Source organism: Xylocopa sonorina, chromosome 9 (assembly GCF_050948175.1).
Source record: "Xylocopa sonorina isolate GNS202 chromosome 9, iyXylSono1_principal, whole genome shotgun sequence".
NCBI lineage: Eukaryota > Metazoa > Arthropoda > Insecta > Hymenoptera > Apidae > Xylocopa > Xylocopa sonorina.
In genome coordinates, this window is record NC_135201.1 from 2,804,795 (window position 1) to 2,824,821 (window position 20,027).

General features: G+C 41.5%; 1 protein-coding gene across 2 annotated transcripts in view; it reads left to right on the top strand.

The window, feature by feature from the left end:
* Window positions 1-20,027, top strand: part of LOC143426730 (netrin-1) — a 123,315-nt gene that overhangs the window by 61,559 nt on the left and 41,729 nt on the right. For both annotated transcript variants that reach the window (XM_076900352.1, XM_076900350.1), the window contains exon 2: window positions 15,201-15,389. In XM_076900352.1, coding sequence (XP_076756467.1) covers window positions 15,201-15,389 — 189 coding nt within the window. The remainder of the gene's footprint in view (window positions 1-15,200; window positions 15,390-20,027) is intronic.

Here is a 20,027-nt window from a genome sequence, read left to right on the forward strand (position 1 = left end):
CGCAAACTGTAATAAATTACAGTGGTTCTTTTGCAGAAGGTTAAATAATTAAAGGCTGTTATTTTTGAGCATTAAAATTATGCATTATAAACATTAAATTTTACAATCAACCAAAAAACTTAATTTGATATTTATAACAGGAATGAATAATTTTGAAATCTAATTGGTTAGAGAGTGGGACGTAAAATGGGATTTTTATGACCCTAACATTGCCCAACTGCTACCTAAGGAAGGCAAATTACTAACGAGTACCCCTGTATTAATTTTACAGGAAAATGATTGCATATTGATTGAAAAAATCGACAAACGCATATATGCATCCTTAGTCCAGGGCGATGACAGAGAAAACACATAAATGCGACGTTAGGCTACACGGATGACTTTCGCCAAACGCATATATGCGTCTACAGAGCTCTAAGGGTTAATTTCGTAGAGAATGTCAGAAAAGTCGTTCAAATTTCGCGCCATGTTTACCACCGCGGTACTGGTTGCCCAATAAAGAGCCCGTGCGACCTCAGTGACGAGAAATCGGTCGGACGAGCGACAGGTGAAACGTGCCTTCGCGTTTCATCGACGCTGATAGAACACGGCGAACGATATATACTTCGCCTGGTGTATACACCTTAGCGTTCGTCCCCGTCGAATAAACAACTCCTTGACGTAATATAAGTCCGGGGCGAAGAGGCCGTAATGGCGGCGGGATAGTGAAGTCGTTCCACTTCGCATACCTCTCCGCGTGGAATACATTTGCAGTAAGTGCTCGGAGCTAGTAGCAACTACGCCGCGCGACTGATGACGACATAAACAAACACGTGTCCCGGGATGAGACCATTTGTAATGAGAACGGCGAACAACCGACACGCGCGGTCCGCCGTCGCGTCGGTTTATTGCGTTACTCCTGGCGTCCATTATCGAATCGCTCGCGAGAGGATTCGTGATGTGTTTTCGCGCGTTTCTTTCGTCCACCACTGGCAGGCTGTTTTTCCCTTGACTGCGACCTATTGGTGATTGTGTATCCTCTGCTTTGTGAGAAACTGCGAAGAAAGAGCGCTTCGAGAGAATTTTGCCAGGTAAGAATAATAAAGAATAATATTCTTTTAAGAGAACGCCTCGTATTAGTGACATAACTTAACACTAGCTTTGCCAAGGGGTCATTTTAACCCCTCTGAGAAAACTTTTCGTTGATCTTCTTAACCAGTTAACTGTGGAATTTAGTTTCAAAAGACCACCACAGGGTGCGGAATTGAAAACAAGCAGCAACGTATATGCACGTCTAACGCAGGGCAAATGGTACTATTATACATTTTACGAAAAATGAGGAAGGATTACATTTTTATTCGTCAAAGAAGAAAGAAGAAAGAAATAATAAAATACGTAAATAAGAAAAATTGAAGATAGCAAGAATAAGTAAGAAAAATAAGAAAATAATTTACGTATTGGTAATATAAAGGGAACATATCACCAAATAATATTCTTATTACATTTTATTGAGATTTCGAGCTTTTATAGTGAATGGTAATTTTTTATTTTACACGACGAGTATACACGTCGAACGCACTTCACTGGTTAAAGAAAATTATTGCTATATTTTATGAGAGTATTTAAATCAATTTTTACTTATATTTACAAGATATATGATTGCAAATCTAATCTCTATTCTAATTTAAATATTCTCATAAAATACAGCAATAATTTTGTTGAAGAAAATTAAGCAAAGTTAAACGAGAAAATTAAAGAGTGATCAAAATGGCCCCTTGGTAAAGCTAGTGTTAATCTATTGAGACCACGCTTTTATTTTCTATTTGTATTCTGATTTTCGTGGTGGAAGTGTATGAAACAAGCTTAAGATACGTCAATATTCTTAATTAATTCTTGGAGACACGGGATTTTGGAAAATAAAGTGACCAGTGTTACAGAGAAATTTTATTTCTTGCAATTGAACAAAGTCGGCTTCCTTTTATCAATAAAGGAATAAAATAATATAAAATAGAATTAAGTGCAAGTTGCACTTGTAACATTTCAAGGTGGTAGAAAAAACATCTCACCATGCATATTTACGTATCAAAAAAGTTGGGTCGCTTTCAACACCGTTATGCCTGAAACAGTCAAGCATACAAGTATCTCGTTCTCGACGTATAATAAAACGCCAGTTTCTCGTATTTTCGCAATAGCCAAGCAACACGGCTTTATAAAATAACTAGGATCAAGATTATTGCATAGTTCGACGATGTAGGATATCGTTAAGATATAAGATCAACGTTTCAGCGTAACGCGAAATTGCGTTCGTCAAAATACGGGGCGATAAATGAAATGTCGGGAGCGTTTAGCGTGGGTGAAAACATTAACAGGTGAACCTCTTGATCCTCGAAATTCAATTGGACGTCGGCTCTCATTGCCAGCGGGCGTATGTCGACTTCCCATCGATCACCCGTACATCAAGCGGATATATCGCGGAAATTTTTAATCCCCTGGGGACGTTTTTCATCGCGGCGGGCCGAACTGGCGCGTCGAAAATTTCAGTGGGTCCGCTTTCGCGCGCGTCGTTGCTCATTAACGTCGAGGGACGCGCGACGGCGTTAACGGCTTGTTAGCGTTTTGCAAGCGATGTCACGATAGGCGTGCCGGCGATAATTTATTGGCTCGTAAATTTACGCTTTCCCGAATACACAGGACACGGGGGCACGTGTTTATTCAACGTCGTCGTACTATATCTGTCCGTGGCTGATCTTTCCTGATGATAGACAACGATGCAGCTTCCGTGGACGATTTGCTCGAGTGAAACATGGTCCCGTCGTTGCCGTACACTTGCTCGCTAATTAACGCGTGCGGATTTAATGTCGATGCTCTTAACCCATTCGCTGCCAAAGACGAGTATATTATAATATATTGAAAGTAGCACGAGTATACTCGTCTTGGCAACGTCTAACACCCTGCCAAAGACGAGTATACTCGTCCTACTTTCAATATATTATAATATACTGGCTTTTGATGTCGAGTCCTGTTGCTTTCCCATTGCCAAGGACGAGTATACTCGTCTTCGATTTGATGCATGCAAATGATTGTGTATGATAATATATGTACTTTTACCAAAAAATGATGGAACTTTGGTAAACAATACCACTCCAAATATAAATGGCAATGGAAATAGCTTCATATAATCTGGGCTTGGCAGCGAATGGGTTGAAAGAAGAAAGGAAGTTTTTTGCGAGAACACATGGTAATTTGATCTTGTTCGCAACGGTGACAGATGCAATCGAAATGACACCCGGTATAAGAGTTGTATTTCGCGTGCCTCACTTTTGTAAGAGATACGCGAATTATTTAGCATGCTGAAGTTACAAGTTCCACCGTGAAATTTATTAACGATACTCTGTATCTGCAATTCAGATATTTCTGCGCCAGCAGTTGCTGTTTTTATTTGAAAATTTGTAATATTCTTATGGATACGCTCGATACACGTTTAACCTTATTGCACAAGGTGTAATAAGTTCTAAATGTAATATGTTCCCGGCAGAAAAGGATAGACATTTTCTAAGTCGCTTTTTTTTCATAGGCTCCATTTATATTCTAACGTTCGTTACCTCGTCGTGTGTTCCACGAGACGGCTCGCAACAAAAAAAAAAAAAAAGAAAAGAAAAAAACGAGGACTACGAGTAAGAAATGTTTTTGTCACGCTTACTCGCCAAGGAAAGCTAATTTATATCGGGGCAAAAAATTTCATCAAAGTGGAGATTATTTCCTCTTCGTTCTAAGCGATCGAGGTGTTCCAGCCAATTTCACGATACTATATACACGTAATAAATACGTGTTGAAACTGCCTTTTGAAATCAATAATAATTATTGACCGGAATTTACGCAACTGGTTTGCACGCCAGTTTCGAAATCAAATATCAATTTTATCTAAAACATATCCCCGCGGTTACTTCATGGGAATATCAATTTCCCTTCTTAATTAAACGCAGCATTTTTACGCACCCGTTGGATAATTTCAGTAATTGCTGAAACGTCGATAGCGTCAGCTATTTTTTGCTGAACGAAAATTTCCGTTCGATCCGAAATAATCAAACAATTTTTAAGCAAACGTCAACGAGCAATATCGTTCTGCGTTCAAATTTAAATAAAGGAGACGAAACATTTGTTAATTTTTATAAAACGCTGGGATAACCATCTTCTCTCGAAGAAATTATTAAGCGGATAATGGAACGCGTGCGCATCCTGACTTCTTCGCTGAAGCAACTCCGAGAGAGCCGAAACTCACGTGAAATCTGAAAGCGTGAAATCACGTTAGAGGGCTTACGGGATTACGGGTATTAAAATCGAACCACTACCGCTGTCGCCTTTACCAAGGGCGGAACGCGTTTGTTCAACACCAACAAATGTCTAGCGCTGGATAATACTTCACCATCGGTATTATCGCGCCTCAGCAAAGGCCAATATTCATCCCCACACTTCCGCACGGTCCATACCTCCTCAACGCAAACCGCAAAAACAAATAAATCACTTTGACTCTCTTCATTAATCCCATATAATCGACTCGCATCACCACTGGACAGTTTACACTTATTCCACTAACAGAAAACCGCTTCGCAACGTGTTATCCATCAGAAACGCTTCAGTTTCTGCGACGCAAAGTAAATCCTGCGAAACGTGGCCGTTTGAACGCGTCCCTGAGGTATCGCGCAAGTTATACAGTTAACCCTCTTATAACGCGGTACTCGTAGAACGCGGAGCTGAAATTGCGACAGCCCTCCTATAACGCGGTACTCTTACAGCGCGGTTTCCGTTCAATAGCATCCCATAAGTTCTTTCCGCACAGCCTATCAATGACTAGTAACTAGATATGTTTATATAAACATGCCAACTTATCTAGTACTCAGGGAAGAAACTTTAGATGAAGACGAACTGATGGAATTAATTGATGCACCCACCTCAAATGTATTGGTAAACGAAAATAAGGAAAACAAATGGGTGCCAAATCTCGATCTACAAGATGTGAAAAAAGGGCTAAATTTGGCTAAAGAATTAGAACTTCATTTCATTCAAACTGATCAATCAACGGTGCGCAGCGCAAAGTTTAAAAGAGAGTTAAGAAATTGTTTAGCTCCCTATAGAGAGGTTTTAGGAAAACATTTTACCCATTAAAAGAAGACGAGTTAGGCGACTTATATCCGACAGCGAGGGTGAGTGTTGAAAGAATACATAATTTTACAAAAGTTTGTCTTGTTTTTGTTGGAAACAGTTTTTTAGTTTAGTTTTTGCTTCATTTTTTTAATCATTTTTCTTAGATGAGCTCTTCAATTCAATAAAAATAATTTATAATTTATCTTGTCTTTTGTATTTATTGGTCTCCATATAACGCGGTACGAATGATGTGATTTGTACTAAAATCGAAGTTTCTTATAGCGCGGTTTCCATACAACGCGCTACGAATTAGCCTGATTTGTACGGTTAAATCCGAGTTTCTTATAGCGCGGTTTCCATCTAACGCGGCACGCACTTACCGCGTTATAGGAGGGTTGACTGTACATCTCTCGAGTCGCGTTACGATCGTAGAGGGGGTTGCACAGGGTTGCCTAATGGCCAGCACTTACCGTGTTATAGGAGGGTTGACTGTATTTATTGGTCTCCATATAACGCGGTACGAATGATGTGATTCGTACTAAAATCGAAGTTTCTTATAGCGCGGTTTCCATACAACGCGCTACGAATTAGCCTGGTTTCTACGGTTAAATCCGAGTTTCTTATAGCGCGGTTTCCATACAACGCGCTACGAATTAGCCTGGTTTCTACGGTTAAATCCGAGTTTCTTATAGCGCGGTTTCCATCTAACGCGGCACGCACTTACCGCGTTATAGGAGGGTTGACTGTACATCTCTCGAGTCGCGTTACGATCGTAGAGGGGGTTGCACAGGGTTGCCTAATGGCCAGCCAAGCCGATACTCGGCCTGTTCCCTCGGATTACCTGGCGAACATCTCGGTCCGTCAGCGATTTCGAACGGAATTTCGTTCAGCCGGTGGCGCAGGAACCGAAACGATTCCCATTAAGTTTAAGCTCGTTAGCGAAGCCCCGATCCCGACGTGACGTATCACGTGTTCCGTGGAACGGCTACCAGACAACGAGACGTCCACGGGGACCCAGTCCCTCTAGCGTTTCAAAGGCTCGCCCGCCCCGGGTCCAGGTATCATCGACCACGGGTGACTCGAACCGTTGATTGCCAGCTGTATCGATAAGATCTGATACGGAACGGCGGAGTTTTCAGAGGCTGCGAAAGGTCACGGACCAGCCGTGTGCATCGTGATACTTGCCGCGATCCATTCACGGTAGCGGATAGAACTTTCGTAGTCGAACCCGTTAGGCTGTTTTACTTCAACCATATAACCCGCTTTCAGAGAGGACGCCGTGTTCCGGGAGAGGAGAGGTACGTGTATTAGCACGGTGGTCTTGGGGAGACTTCGAAAAGTTCCACTGGTTCGTTTGTGGAATAGGATTTTCGGTGGCGTAGAATTTGTGCTGAACTTAACCAGTTAACTGTGGAATTTAGTTTCAAAAGATCAGCACAGGGTGTAGAATTAAAAACAAGCAACGACGTGTATGCACGTCGAACGCAGGGCAAATGGTACTATTATACATTTTACGAATGTATTTAGTTTGGTTACGTATGTAATTAGTTTTGATACGCGAGTCCCCCTTCATATGAAATACATAGCGGTCGTATTGGTAGCATAAAGCGAACATACCATCAAATAATATTCTTATTACATTTTATTGAGATTTCGAGCTTTTATAGTGAATGGTAATTTTTTATTTTACACGACGAGTATACACGTCGAACGCACTTATCTGGTTAAGCGTGCAATCGCATGGTAATCGGTGTGTTTCTGACTGAAAAGCTGATGGAATTCGTTGGAAATGGGTTTCACAAATAACTAATAGCGATTTATTTTTCTATAATGTTCTTTATTTCCACGCACTGGAAGTGACCTTCGCTTTGCACTCTCTCTAGAGAACTGAACTAAAGTTAAAACATATAGCCGATGACCTAAAGCATTACTAATCATGTGTGTGCGCAAGACTCTATCGCCTTTTGTATAAACAAACTTTAGAAATATATATCTGAAAAGAAATGCCATCTCTTCTCAGTCGAGGACAAGAGATTAATTTTTGTATTTGGTTTCCAACGAAAACGAACAGAATTAAGCAGTTAACTGTAGAATTTAGTTTCAAAAGATCAGCACAGGGTGCGGAATTAAAAACAAGCAACGACGTGTATATACGTCGAACGCAGGGCAATACTATTATACATTTTACGAAAAACGAGGAACAATTTTTATTCGTCAAAGAAACTAACAGTTCGTTTCTGAATACGTTATTCTTACTAAAATCTTGAAAATTGTCAAAAAATAATAAAATACATAAACAAGAAAAATTGAAGATAGCAAGAATAAACAAGAAAAATAAGAAAATAATTTACGTATTGCTAATATAAAGGAAACATACCACCAAATAATATTCTTATTACAGTTTACTGAGATTTCAAGTTTTTATAGTGAATGGTAATTTTTTATTTTACACGACGAGTATACACGTCGAACGCACTTAATTGGTTAAATTGGAGACAATGCGAAGCTGTACTTGTTCGCGTTTTACTTCATTGATCAGAGAAAATGATCCAGGGTTCGAGAAGGTGGATTTGCGCACGTACACGCAATTATTGTTAGGACTTAAAATATTAGAATTACGACATTGCTAGGTGTAAAATCCGAGCGAAGTGAATAGAGGCATGTACATATCCCCGCGTAGGTAATTTAGATATTTAATGGCTGATTTACAGACTGTACATTTACCGTGAATTATGTAACCGTGTTGCAATGCTCGAGACATGCGCAATTTCTTCGAAAGATTAAACTGAGAGCCGAAACAAAATGCATAGTTCTTGCTGAAGCGAACCACCAGTGGCAGATAACGTTTGGTCTACACGCAACGTGAGACGTCGCTGTCCTATTTAAGAGGTTCCTTTCAGCGAAAATCGACAGCCACGAGAACGCAATATTGGCTTGTACGTTAAATGAAATCGTCGATAATTGGTGAAAAGAGGACGAGAACATAAAAAAAATAACAGACGATACACTTGTGATCGAAAAACCGGGACTTTATCTTGGGATAGTTGCTCCCGCATCGATTAGGGGAGTTTGGCGTCTCGATAGGCCGTGTTATGACCGTCTTCGATCACCAACGACAGCGTCCTCTCCGTTCGATGCGGACTGAACCCTGTCGTTTCGAAAAACCAGCGAGCGAATCAAATCGAGGCGTGCATCGGCTTCTTATCAGGACGAATATCCGTTCCTCGTTCATTAGAGTATCGTTATTGCTTCAAACAAGGCGGTGTAATTCGATTAATTAGCCTTTTCGGTACGACTAAGCAGGTTCTGTGTACCGCGTGGACGTGTGCGTGCGTGAGAGAAAAGAATGGCATCCGGAAAGGACAGGATCTGTTTTCGAGATCCTCCACTGATATCCAGCGGCGAGGTTGGGGACCCTACGATCTTCTCTGGGTGAGAAAAAAGTCGAGCAGAAAAAACTAAAAAATAAAGTCGTTTTTTTGTTAATTCGCGGAATGAAATTTAACGGTGGGCGTATCGTTGGTCCATTTAAGTCTCTCGCGAGAATACTTTCGTTGCGCGTTCTAATAAATCGTTCAACTATCTGAGAACGACGGAAGACATTTTTGAGGATTGGAAACATTTTAATGCACCTTTGATACCGGTCTCAGTTGCATTTCGAGGAAAGGGAGGTTCGAGCAAAGGTGTGGTAACTCGTTTAAGGTCGCTAAGTGCAGCGGAGGTGACTGGCTCCTATTGAAATTTCATGGAACCGTGGCACTCGACGTCTCCTACGACAATGGCTCACCCTCTTCGAAGCGATATGTCGAGAACGGCTGTAATTACCGCTCTATCATCTAAAAGCAATCATCAGGCAGTGTTCGCTTGTAAGCGCGCGAAACAATGCACCGTCTGACCTAATTTGCCCGTAGAGTGCCGCGTCTGGAAGAAACGATACCTCTCGCTTTGAGAATCCTTATCGTCTGCAGCGGACGTGCAATTGGCCCGAGGGACGTCGATTCGGAATTGTTTCGTGCATTAGCGAAGCTTTCAACGGAATTCTGATTCAATTAATATTAATTGAGAGCGAGGCGCGAGCGGAACTGTTCGTTTCAGAATTGATCAGAGAGAATAGAGAAGACCCTGAATGGGCATGTCTGTACAAATTGAATATCTCTTTCGAGAGAGCCGGACAATTTTCTGGGATTTCACCGTACCCTTTAACCCCGGAAGTTCGTCGAGGAACGATTACGGGAGACGCATGGCTACATCCGCTTGTAGACATAAATTAACTCTCGACTTCACCGCCAGGTGTATCTTCTCGCGGAGACTCAGCGAAGCATCGAATTTTTCCATCTTTCGTACACGACGAAAAACATGTATCAAATATTTAATTCTCTTGAATAACTTATAATCACTATGGTAGAATAATTTTGCGTACGAGACGCTGCTCAAACTGCTTATGACTCTTCTTGTATAATTGATTGTAATTCATGATTTATTTAGCAACGCGGTTAAGTAGCGTTTTGTATGAAAAACGATACTGTGTTACGCAAGTTGCTTAAGAGAATTGAATTTAATAACGTCTGAGGGATTATACCAGTGCAGACCACCCAGAGGAGTCGTTCACGTAGAAAAGGTGCTTCACGGGTCAGACATTTACGACATTTCTCGGTAATCTCTCAGATCGCGAAGAAAACGGGGGAAAATTAAGTATGCCCCCTTAAATGGACCAATTTGTTTAGGATTTACCAACGACGCGACGAAATTGCTGTCCTGGCTGTTAAGCTGAACGCATTGCCCACAAACTTGGTACAAGTGAATTTTATGGGTGTCGCAATTAAAGTGAAATTAGATGGTATCAAGCAGCTAAGAATCATTAGAAACTAAATAATAATTTACAATGATTCTTCAAATTATAATACATAACGTATAATTGTATTAATACCTTTCACTTTGTACATAATTTTATATTCTCAATTTTTTTTTTTATTTTAATACACGTTTCATGTGGCGTGTTTTATGATTTAAAATGGACGTGATTACAGCGTGCACGTTTTACAAATGTTTTAAATCCCAACGATTTAATCGAATTATCTGTAGAACCCTTATCGAATATCATAGCAATAAAACACGCAGGATATACGGTTATGTGAGTTTTAGTGCGGGCACGTGAAAGTATGCGCAACACGGAAACAGATTTGTGGGCAAATATAAAATAAATACGATAGTTTAACGTTACAAGCGTGAAACAAAATTTATTAGAAATCTCTAGCCGAACGTTCACCGTGGTATTAACAAAAATTCGCTGATAACACTAATTTGCTTTCATGTTTCCATTCGAATTTTACTAACATTTTTATCAAACGCCCAACAATGTTCCACACGAATGTTTCTATAATTTATGTTACATTATACCATAAACTCGCATAATTTCTTGAACGCAACATCTTTTTTCCTCGACTCTGATCACATCTTTTAAACAACTCTAGTCTCTCCTTTTGGAAAATCGACCTTTCGAAAGATCGATGAAGAAATCGGGACTCGTGTAGCGGGAAAATCTCTCGGATAATCTGTGCATTAGCCAGCTATTATTTCGTAATAAAATTACCCTCTCGATACGCGTTAATTATCGCGCGTCTGGTAGAATCGATCGAGCTGATGATCGGTAGTCCCTCGTGGTAGTTGTAACCGAACGGAAAGAAATCCACGGCCAAACGATCGTCCAAGTACATATTTACGAAGTCGAGTTGGATTTCAGCGATACGAATCAGCGGAATCGATCATCGCGCTTGATTCCTCACTGTTAAACACTTGAACCACGGTGAAGGGCGGAGAGTAGGGCTGTTACATGGTAATCAGTTGAAATATGCAATTTCGCATTATGCATTGGTCCTTCTCTGCGCTTCATACAGAGGCGAACGCGTTAATCGTTCTAAGTGGAAAATTATTATTAGAAAATTATGATTATAGTAAAAATTATATAAGTTTAATTTTAATAATGTAATACATCGTTGCTTTTCTCTTAAAGACTTACTTTCTCTCTTTCTCTTTGTACACGCATTGTTTATATAAATTCACTCATCGAGCATTCTCGAAATTATGCATTCTCTTATTTTCAAACATTCACATTTACACACATGCATACCTTTAGAAAAATTCTCGAGCATATTGATCATTTTAATATTTTATTTTTATTTTCTATATATATTGATTATTGTTATAATATATTGATTATTTGAGACACGTACACACCATATTCTTAGAAATAGTCTCGAATATTGATCATTCGAAAATATTCCTAATTTCTCAATTACATCTTAAACATTCACGCTTACCAAATCACCCTCAATAAACTCAATCACTCGTTACACGTTACTTTTACTTCAAACTCCGATACTACATGATTACATTAATTTCTATTTTCCCGTATTAATTGTCACGTTAGCGTTACTATATTAATTCAAGAATAGAAACGAACGTAATAAAGGATAGCTAGATGGAACATGGATAGATCAGTGGACAAACTGATGCTCGTTAAAGGAGCCATAAGTAACGCGTCTAAAGCCGCGTCCGCACGCGAACGGAAACGACAGATAGATGGAACGTGTGCAGAGAACGGTGAAATCGAACCGTACCGATTCTACGTGGCCAGAGAAGGACTTGTAAATCTTCCCTCCTCGAGGGCAGCGCGATAAATCTTAACGAGGCTGAAAGCATAACCCCGTCGATCCTTAGGGAGCGAAGGAAAATCCAGAAGACGTAGAACATCGATTATACGACGGTTAATCGCTAATTACAGCGATTGCCTCTACGAAAACAACCCGGGGCCTTAGCCTGGCCAGAGCCACGGGCTTAATAACAGGAATCGATCAAGAAATTTCAGACGGTGGCTGAACAAGGTTATTAACTATCGAGAGGTTACTCGATCGATCCGACACGCCACATTCCGCGTGCGTTTAACGACTACTACCCCCCCTATCGTCTGCAGCGAGTCCCGTATCTCCTGAGTGACGGGGTATATTTCGTACACCCTTGAGTTTCACTTTTTCCGCGCCATCTGGATCCAAGAATATTAACATTTAACCTCCTCTCGTTATTCCATTAACCAGTTAAGTGCGTTTGACGTGTATACTCGTCGAACCAAATCTCTACTGCTGTGAGTTCTACGTGTATACTCGTCGAACCAAATCTCTATTGCTGTGAGTTCGACGTGTATACTCGTCGAACCAAATCTCTACTGCTGTGAGTTCGACGTGTATAATCGTCGTGTAAAATAAAAAAAAATTACCATTCACTACAAAAACTCGAAATCTCAATAAAATGTAATAAGAATATTATTTGGTGGTATGTTCCATTTATATACATAGCTTGAAATTTTGTAAACTATCTTCTTATTTTTGTATATTATTATTATGTATTTTATTATTCTTTGACAATTTTCAAGCTTTTAGTAAGAATAACGTATTCAGAAACGAATTGTTAGTCTGTGTGACGAATAAAAATGTAATTCTTCCTCGTTTTTCGTAAAATGTATAATAGTACCATTTGCCCTGCGTTTGACGTGTATACACGTCGTTGCTTGTTTTTAATTCCGCACCCTGTGGTGATCTTTTGAAACTAAATTCCGCAGTTAACTGGTTAAATTAATATGCAGAGTGATCGGTGACCAGTGGTACAATCTACTAAGTTGTTCTTCTTCTGTCGTCTGTTCGTCTGAAAAACAGACTGTCTGTCGTCTGTCGTCAGTCTGTATTAAGTCTCTAAAAGGAGAAGTGATTCTATGAAAAAAATGAAAAAATAATGAAAAAATAGGTCGAAAATATAGAATAACAATTTTTCGTTCCAGGCTTTGTTTTGGAGAAAATCGACTTTGAATTTTTGCTGCGTATAAGTGCGCTTGATCACGTCTCGTTAAGAAGTAACACGTGAATTAGGAACAAGTAATGAAATAGAATATTTGAAACAATGTTCAAAGTTTGTAAGAAATTTTATTAATAAAGAAATTGCTGAAAATGTTGGCCATCCTGGCAAAAACATAATTCTGCTCTTCTAATGAAATTTCTATGAACGTTTTCTAAGGTATTTGGTTGTTTTAATGTACGAAAGGTTACAATAATATTTTCTTTCAATTGCTTGCAACTTGTGATTTTTTCGATACGAAATACACAATAGATTTAATATGACTTCATAAGTAAAAGTCAAGTTTTAGCACAACCAATCCAACTTTGGTAATGTTAGTTTAAAAAATTTCTCACAGCTAGGAAAACATTTCCGTGACATCGAAAGTAACTTCAATCGAGACAATGATCTACAGTGAAAATTCAAAGTCGATTTTCTCAAAAATAAAGTCTCGAATAAAAAATTGTTATTCTATATTTTCGACTCATTTCTTCCACCAGTCATTGATATCGATAACCTGTATATCGAAATATTAATATAAACCACGATTTTCGACGATTATACTATACAAAAATACATATTGCAAAAATCATGCTTTAAAATCAGAAGAATTAATCAATACGAAGCAGCGAAAAATCGCACGTGGTACACAATTCGCAAGCGATTCGGTTCTTCCAATTCTCTCCGCAAGCGCCAGGGCAGTGTCGAAATCGAGAGCGCATACTTAAGTTAATCCGATCGTAAACCAAATAGAACCGCGTCCCTTCTCAGCTATTTCACCGTGGCTCGGTAACCGGAACATATGACTGTCTTATGTAGACCACGGAGCAACGGTCGAGATCATAAAAATCTATTTCAGTTTCGCTGAAGACGTTAACGTGGACGCGAAGACAGTGGCGTCAGGGTGGGGGGGAGAAGAACACGCGAGCAGCGAAGGGTGGAAACGTCTCGCGCGGAAACGTAAAATAAGTCACGCTCGACTCGGTTCGACACGCGAATTATTGGGTCGAGTGATCGTACTCGCTCAGAGCGCAGCGAGAAGGGTTGTTAAAAAACTGCGACTTCCCCGTTACCGAACTGGTCCGCGCCCTTTTCTCACTGAGAGACCGCTGCTGTCTCCTCCGCCTACGTTTCAATTATTCCGTTAGTTTGAAGATGTCACGAGGAGGAGGAACAGGCGAGGAACGCCGTGCTCGAGTAGAGAGTGGAAGTTACGGCACGATCTTCCGTCGATTCTTCTTCTTTTTCCGCGGCCCTCGAAGAATTCAATGGACGCCCAACGGGCACTCGATAGAACGCGCGGAACCCGGTGAATTCGCGGAAAGACCAAGGAAATTGTGTGCATTGCGCGGACGTAGGACGGATTCTAAAGCGGAAGCGAAGGGGCCGCGGGAAAAACTGTCATCGCGAGCGAAACGAGACACCCTTCGCCCCGTTCGCGAACCCTTTCACCCGCGCCGAATGAGAACGCTCTCGAAACTCATTACCGCGATAAATACGAGGAAAGTTCTCCCACGATTCGTTAATTCCTCGTGAAATACGTCCTACAGGGTGGTTTAGTTCACGCGGCCATTTGTAATCGCTCGTCAAACCTTTACTGTATTTTATAACGAAGATAGGACTCTGTTGGTTCGTTAGAACAGATCTGTCGTTTGAGTGGTACAAGCAATTGAACGACTCGATGTTAAAAGTAAACCGACCAATGAGGACAAGTATAGAAACTTGGGGACATATTTCATGGCACGTTCACATTCGCGAAGCAAAATGTGTCTTAAGATATCGATTTCATTTAGAGGGTGACTATACCTCTTACCCCAACCTAGATAACGTATACTCTGATACGTAAGTACTAACATGTGTCATAGAATTACGTGCGTGGCAAATGTTTGAGAAAAATTCATTTTCCTCCTACTAATCCACAACAATTATTACTGCAATCAGAAGTACTGAAATTTTAAGCCCACGTGTTCGAGTTCCATAGAAAGATATACATACAAGTCTAATGGAATGATATAACGATCCATCGAAATTCTGGTTTAATTTTTATTTCAAAAATACGAATGCACAAAATTATAAGCTTTTATTATACAGAAATGTGTTTAATCAAAAGTTAATTAAAATTGGCGGAATATTTCGCGCGAGACTGATGGAAAGGTGATATACGGTTCGTCGAATAATCGTCCGCGTTTCTGTTTCAGAATGCAACTGCAATTTTCATGCGAGAAAGTGCAGATTCAACATGGAACTGTACAAGCTGTCCGGACGTGTCAGCGGAGGCGTTTGTCTGCAGTGCCGGCATTTTACGGCGGGAAGACACTGTCACTATTGTCGAGAAGGTTACTACAGGGATCCGGCGAGATCGATCCAGCATCGTAGGGCCTGCAAACGTAAGTACTCCCCGACAGACGTTAATCACTGCTAATTTAGAATAGCCTGTTACCGTTGATCTATTAATCGGGGATTATCCGTCGCAATCGTACGCATACAGGGCCTCCCAAAACTGATCAACCGCGCCTTAGCACGTCTATTCGCTGGCAATTTGCTTACACCTTTAATTATCAAGTATCGCCCCTCTACTTTTTACAAAGCATTTTTCTCTTCAGATCAATTTTCTTAATCACTTCAGAAATATTATTATAAGAATTTATTATTTTTCTCTTCAGATCTATTTTCTTAATCACTTCAAGAATATTACTATAAGAAGTAATTATTTTTCTCTTCAGATCTATTTTCTTAATCACTTCAGAAATATTATCTCTTGAAATTAAAATTTTCTAGTTTGTTGGAGAACTATTTCAGAAATATTATTATCAGAATTAATTATTTTTCTCTTCAGATCTATTTTCTTAATTACTTCAGAAATATTATTATAAGAATTTATTATTTTTCTCTTCAGATCTATTTTCTTAATCACTTCAGAAATATTATCTCTTGAAATTAAAATTTTTTAATTTGTTGGAGATCTATTTTACTCAATAATCGCTGCTTTTTGTTAATCGTAAAATATTTTTAGTTTTTGATAAGTAAAGTAGCAAATATGTAGGCGTAAGGGTTTATAAAAAGTATTGTAGGATATTTAATGATTAACGACAATTACAAGATTTTATAAATCATTACAACTGAGATATTACTCTAAAGACGAATAATGAACACATACGCTTACTCTCGCATTCTAGAATATTCCACGCACATAACATTTGAAACCCTAATTATTGCCTAACTTTTAGTAATGATAATTTCATTATCCTTCAATATTACTTCCTTTTTAGAAGAAATTAGAAACGTACGCATACGCGTCGCAGTGTTATCGAATAGTAGGACAGGTTTACTCGAAAATCAGTCGAAGTTCAAACCCAATTTCGTTTAATTACGTGACGCAGGATTAGGAACCAGCGAGAGGCTATCAATCGGCGGCAGAAACTTACCCTCGTGCGCCGCGAGCGGAATCCGGTTATTACCCCCCATTATTGCTATTAATTTCATCTGTTTCCCAGCACTGTTACGAAGTGGCTACCAACCGAGTCGCTGTCCCTCTGCTCCAATCTCGAGCCGTTCAATTTATGTCGGTTTGTCTAGCCTCGGAATCCGCCGCGCGTTGATAACGATCTCCCGACGCGAGAAACCACACCGGAACATATTCAGGCTTGCACGGTAGTTCACCGTGCACCACTCCGCACGGTACATATTTACATGCACGGTATATCCGGATTAAAGTATATTATCCAGCGGGAATGCTGACCCCGGATCGATCATTTCGAAAAATCTCATTCTCTCCAGGATCCGATTGAAATCTCTAACATCTACTGGCGCCACACAATCGAGTCGAAAAATCAATATTTTTTTTACTTAGTATTTGGTATTTTATTTAGCAAATGTTAATAATATGTTTTAAACGATTGCAAGAAGTTTAACGCGTCGAAAGTCAGTGTCATAAAGAGGAGGAACTTTGAAGAACGACATGATGGTATTTCACGAGTTACCAGCGTTCACGTGTTCGACGGTGCATACCGCTAACATTATAAAATTTAACGAACCACGAACCAGTTAGCAGTTCCATTAATTGCCCTCTGTAAGAGCGCGCGGCGGCCTCTGGTTGGCGCGTACGCGATGAATTGAATTCGCGCCACGGGCCCCGAGGTTGTGGCCCGTATTAGGGGCGAATTAAAAGATGGCGTGCCCACGCGATCCGCGTCGATGGTGGCTTCTTCGGTCAGCCCGTTTAATTTACGAGTGTTCTACTATTCTAAGGCGACCTTAAATCTTGTTTCCGCGGCGAGGGCTCACGCGCGGTGACTGCGCCGTGTCTCGTTGTTATCTTAACGGCTGCCACGGCTGCTAACGAGAATACAGACTGTTCGTTATCTTCGCGGCGAGAGCACGCGCAGGCCCACGGCACGACACTTGTGTTTTATACGCGGCTGCCAAGAGACACTGCCAACTGGGCGCGAGGAAGCCATGATTGCACCATATCTGAAACCATAAGTTGTTAGCTGAGAACGCGTTTAATTACGCCTGTAGCGGACCTCCTCTTTGTCGACGACGCGTCCTCCCCCTCTCTGTTGCCTTTCGTGAAATACCGACCAGTCACCTAGAAATTGTTGCCACCATTACGGACGTCGACTACTAGAATCCTTTAGTCGCGTTACTTTCCTTTGGCATCATAGAGACCAGGACATTCGTCGGGATACTTGTAAATGTTGCTGCGAATCGATTTCATTCACGATGGTTCTCAACAATTACCTGCTGATTCTATCACTGAAGATGTCTTACGTGTCTGGTTAAACAGCCACTTGCACGCTTTTAAAAATCATTACGCTCTTATCTACTACAAATACTCTTCTGCATCTAAACGAAGATCAGAACGTCAGCTAAGCGCGCACAGCATACAACCTCTACTAGAGTGGCGCGATTAATTTCATTGCACAATCTTCAGTTGCAACGATAGAAAACTAAAAAGAACCGCGAGACCTTTAAATAACTCGCAGAACTATCCCCAGGCGAACTTCCCCGGGTATAAAATATCATTAAAACCCGACAACGTTCGAGGACGTCCTCTCCCATAACTTACTGTCAGCGAGGGGGCGACCCTTCCGCCACCCCAAAAACGGTAGACACAATTTCGCCCGTGCAAACACGAGACGCTTGAAAACGGGGACACGGTTTTATCGCGCGCAGACCCCACGAGCGGAGTTCTCTGCCGCGATTTTGGCCAAAGCGCGGAGATAAAAGAAAAACGGCCCGACGAAGAGGCCGCGCGGAGGCACAAAATGTCGGGGCGCGGAGGAACATCGCCAGGCACTTGGGCAACGTGGTACCGCGTTTCTCTCGCGGAGAATGTATTTTAAAAGAGGGGAGGAGGGAAAAAAAACACGGAGTACAGTCAAGTAGGGGATGCATCTCCGAAAGACATTCGCCCCTTCTATTTTTTTTTCTTTTTTTCCTGTCTGTTTCTTTTTCTCTCGATCCGCGAGGCTGCGCGTCGCGTCGCAACGTCGCAGCATCGAGTGCCAGTGCCATTTCCACGGTTAGTGAACCCCGAATGGCTCCCACGGCGAGCCCTCTCAATTTCGTGCGCGACGTATTCCAAGCACACGGAAAACACGGCCCTGTCGGCTGGTATACGCGCGCCGTCAGGTCAGGCAGCCGTTTGCTCGTTTCGAGATTTCCACGACGACGATCCTAAAACCCGCGCTTTCTCCCTTTCCCTGCCTGACCTTCGTCTCTCTTTCGCGCTCTCACCTCTTTCAAGCTACGTCCTACCTACTGCCACCACCTCCGCACCCCATTTTCCCAGCACGCCATACGTACATCCCCCTCCTCCTCTCTCACTATGTCGCCCCGTTCCGACAGACACACGCTGAATTGCCCGGGAAATTTGTTGCCTCGTCAACGAACTAACAGCCGTATCTAATGTCGTTGTGAGGTGACCCGTGGATGCTTGCTCACCGCGCGCGAACGCACCAGGAATCTTTTTAAATTGTCAGCTCTTCTACTTGGAACGATATCGCGGAGCTGTTTAGCAGTTGGTTCTTCGTTTCACCTGAAACAGTTTCAAGATTGCGCGAAGTTCGTGTCATTCGAATTTTCTTTTATACAATTTAGAAGAAGAGTTGAATTTATCGATTCTTGAACGTGTATGCTGGGAAAGAGAGAACGGAAGGCGAAGGAAAAGGATCGTGGATCATTTTTTGTCCCTTTTAGTCTCGATATCGGTCGACGCGTAATTGTTACGCTCCTCGTGAACCGCCCTGTATGTGCACACAGTGGCTGGTAATATTAGAAGCTTCCCCTGTTTGTATAGCACGCGTGGCCATACCGGAACGATATGTTTCAACTGTATCCTCTACCCCGAAAGCTTCTGCCTGTGTTTACTTTAACCCCTGCGACACCCTCCAGCGACGGTTGCCGCTCAAACAGAATCGGTCACTGAGACATTCGTGGCCTCCCTTCGAAGTAACCTTACCGGGCCCCTCCACTTTGCCAAGCCCCCGTGAACGCAAGTCGTTCGCAGCGAAATTTCGCGGAGCATCGAACCTTTTATTTCGAATCTCTCGAAATGCTCGCAGCAGCCTCTTCGTTGCAGCTTCGTTGCAGGATCTGTTCATCAGAGACGCCTTACTGACGCCAGAAATCGCGATAACGCGATCGAAATCCTAATCACTAGTACATCAAATCGTAGATCAAAGGAATAGGAAAGATAATTTAGGTAAACGTGGATTACGCGTTCTATAGAAGAAACGCCTCGTGGTTCTTTACACGTCCACCCAGCGGCAGTAGAATCGAAACCCACACGCAGCGTCGATATCGTAGTTCTTCTGCCGCGTCCAAGTCTATATGGGAGAGCTGCCAGTGTCGAAGCTTGTGAATACCACGGTACATAGGCGAAAAGTTATAGTACCGCACACGTACACAGTAGTCGGAAGGTGCTTGAACCCGATACCAAGTGCAAAGCTTTCCTCGCATACTCGGCACACGTTAGCATATTCATTATCCACCACTTAGTCGGGTCTTAAACCAGCGGTGCT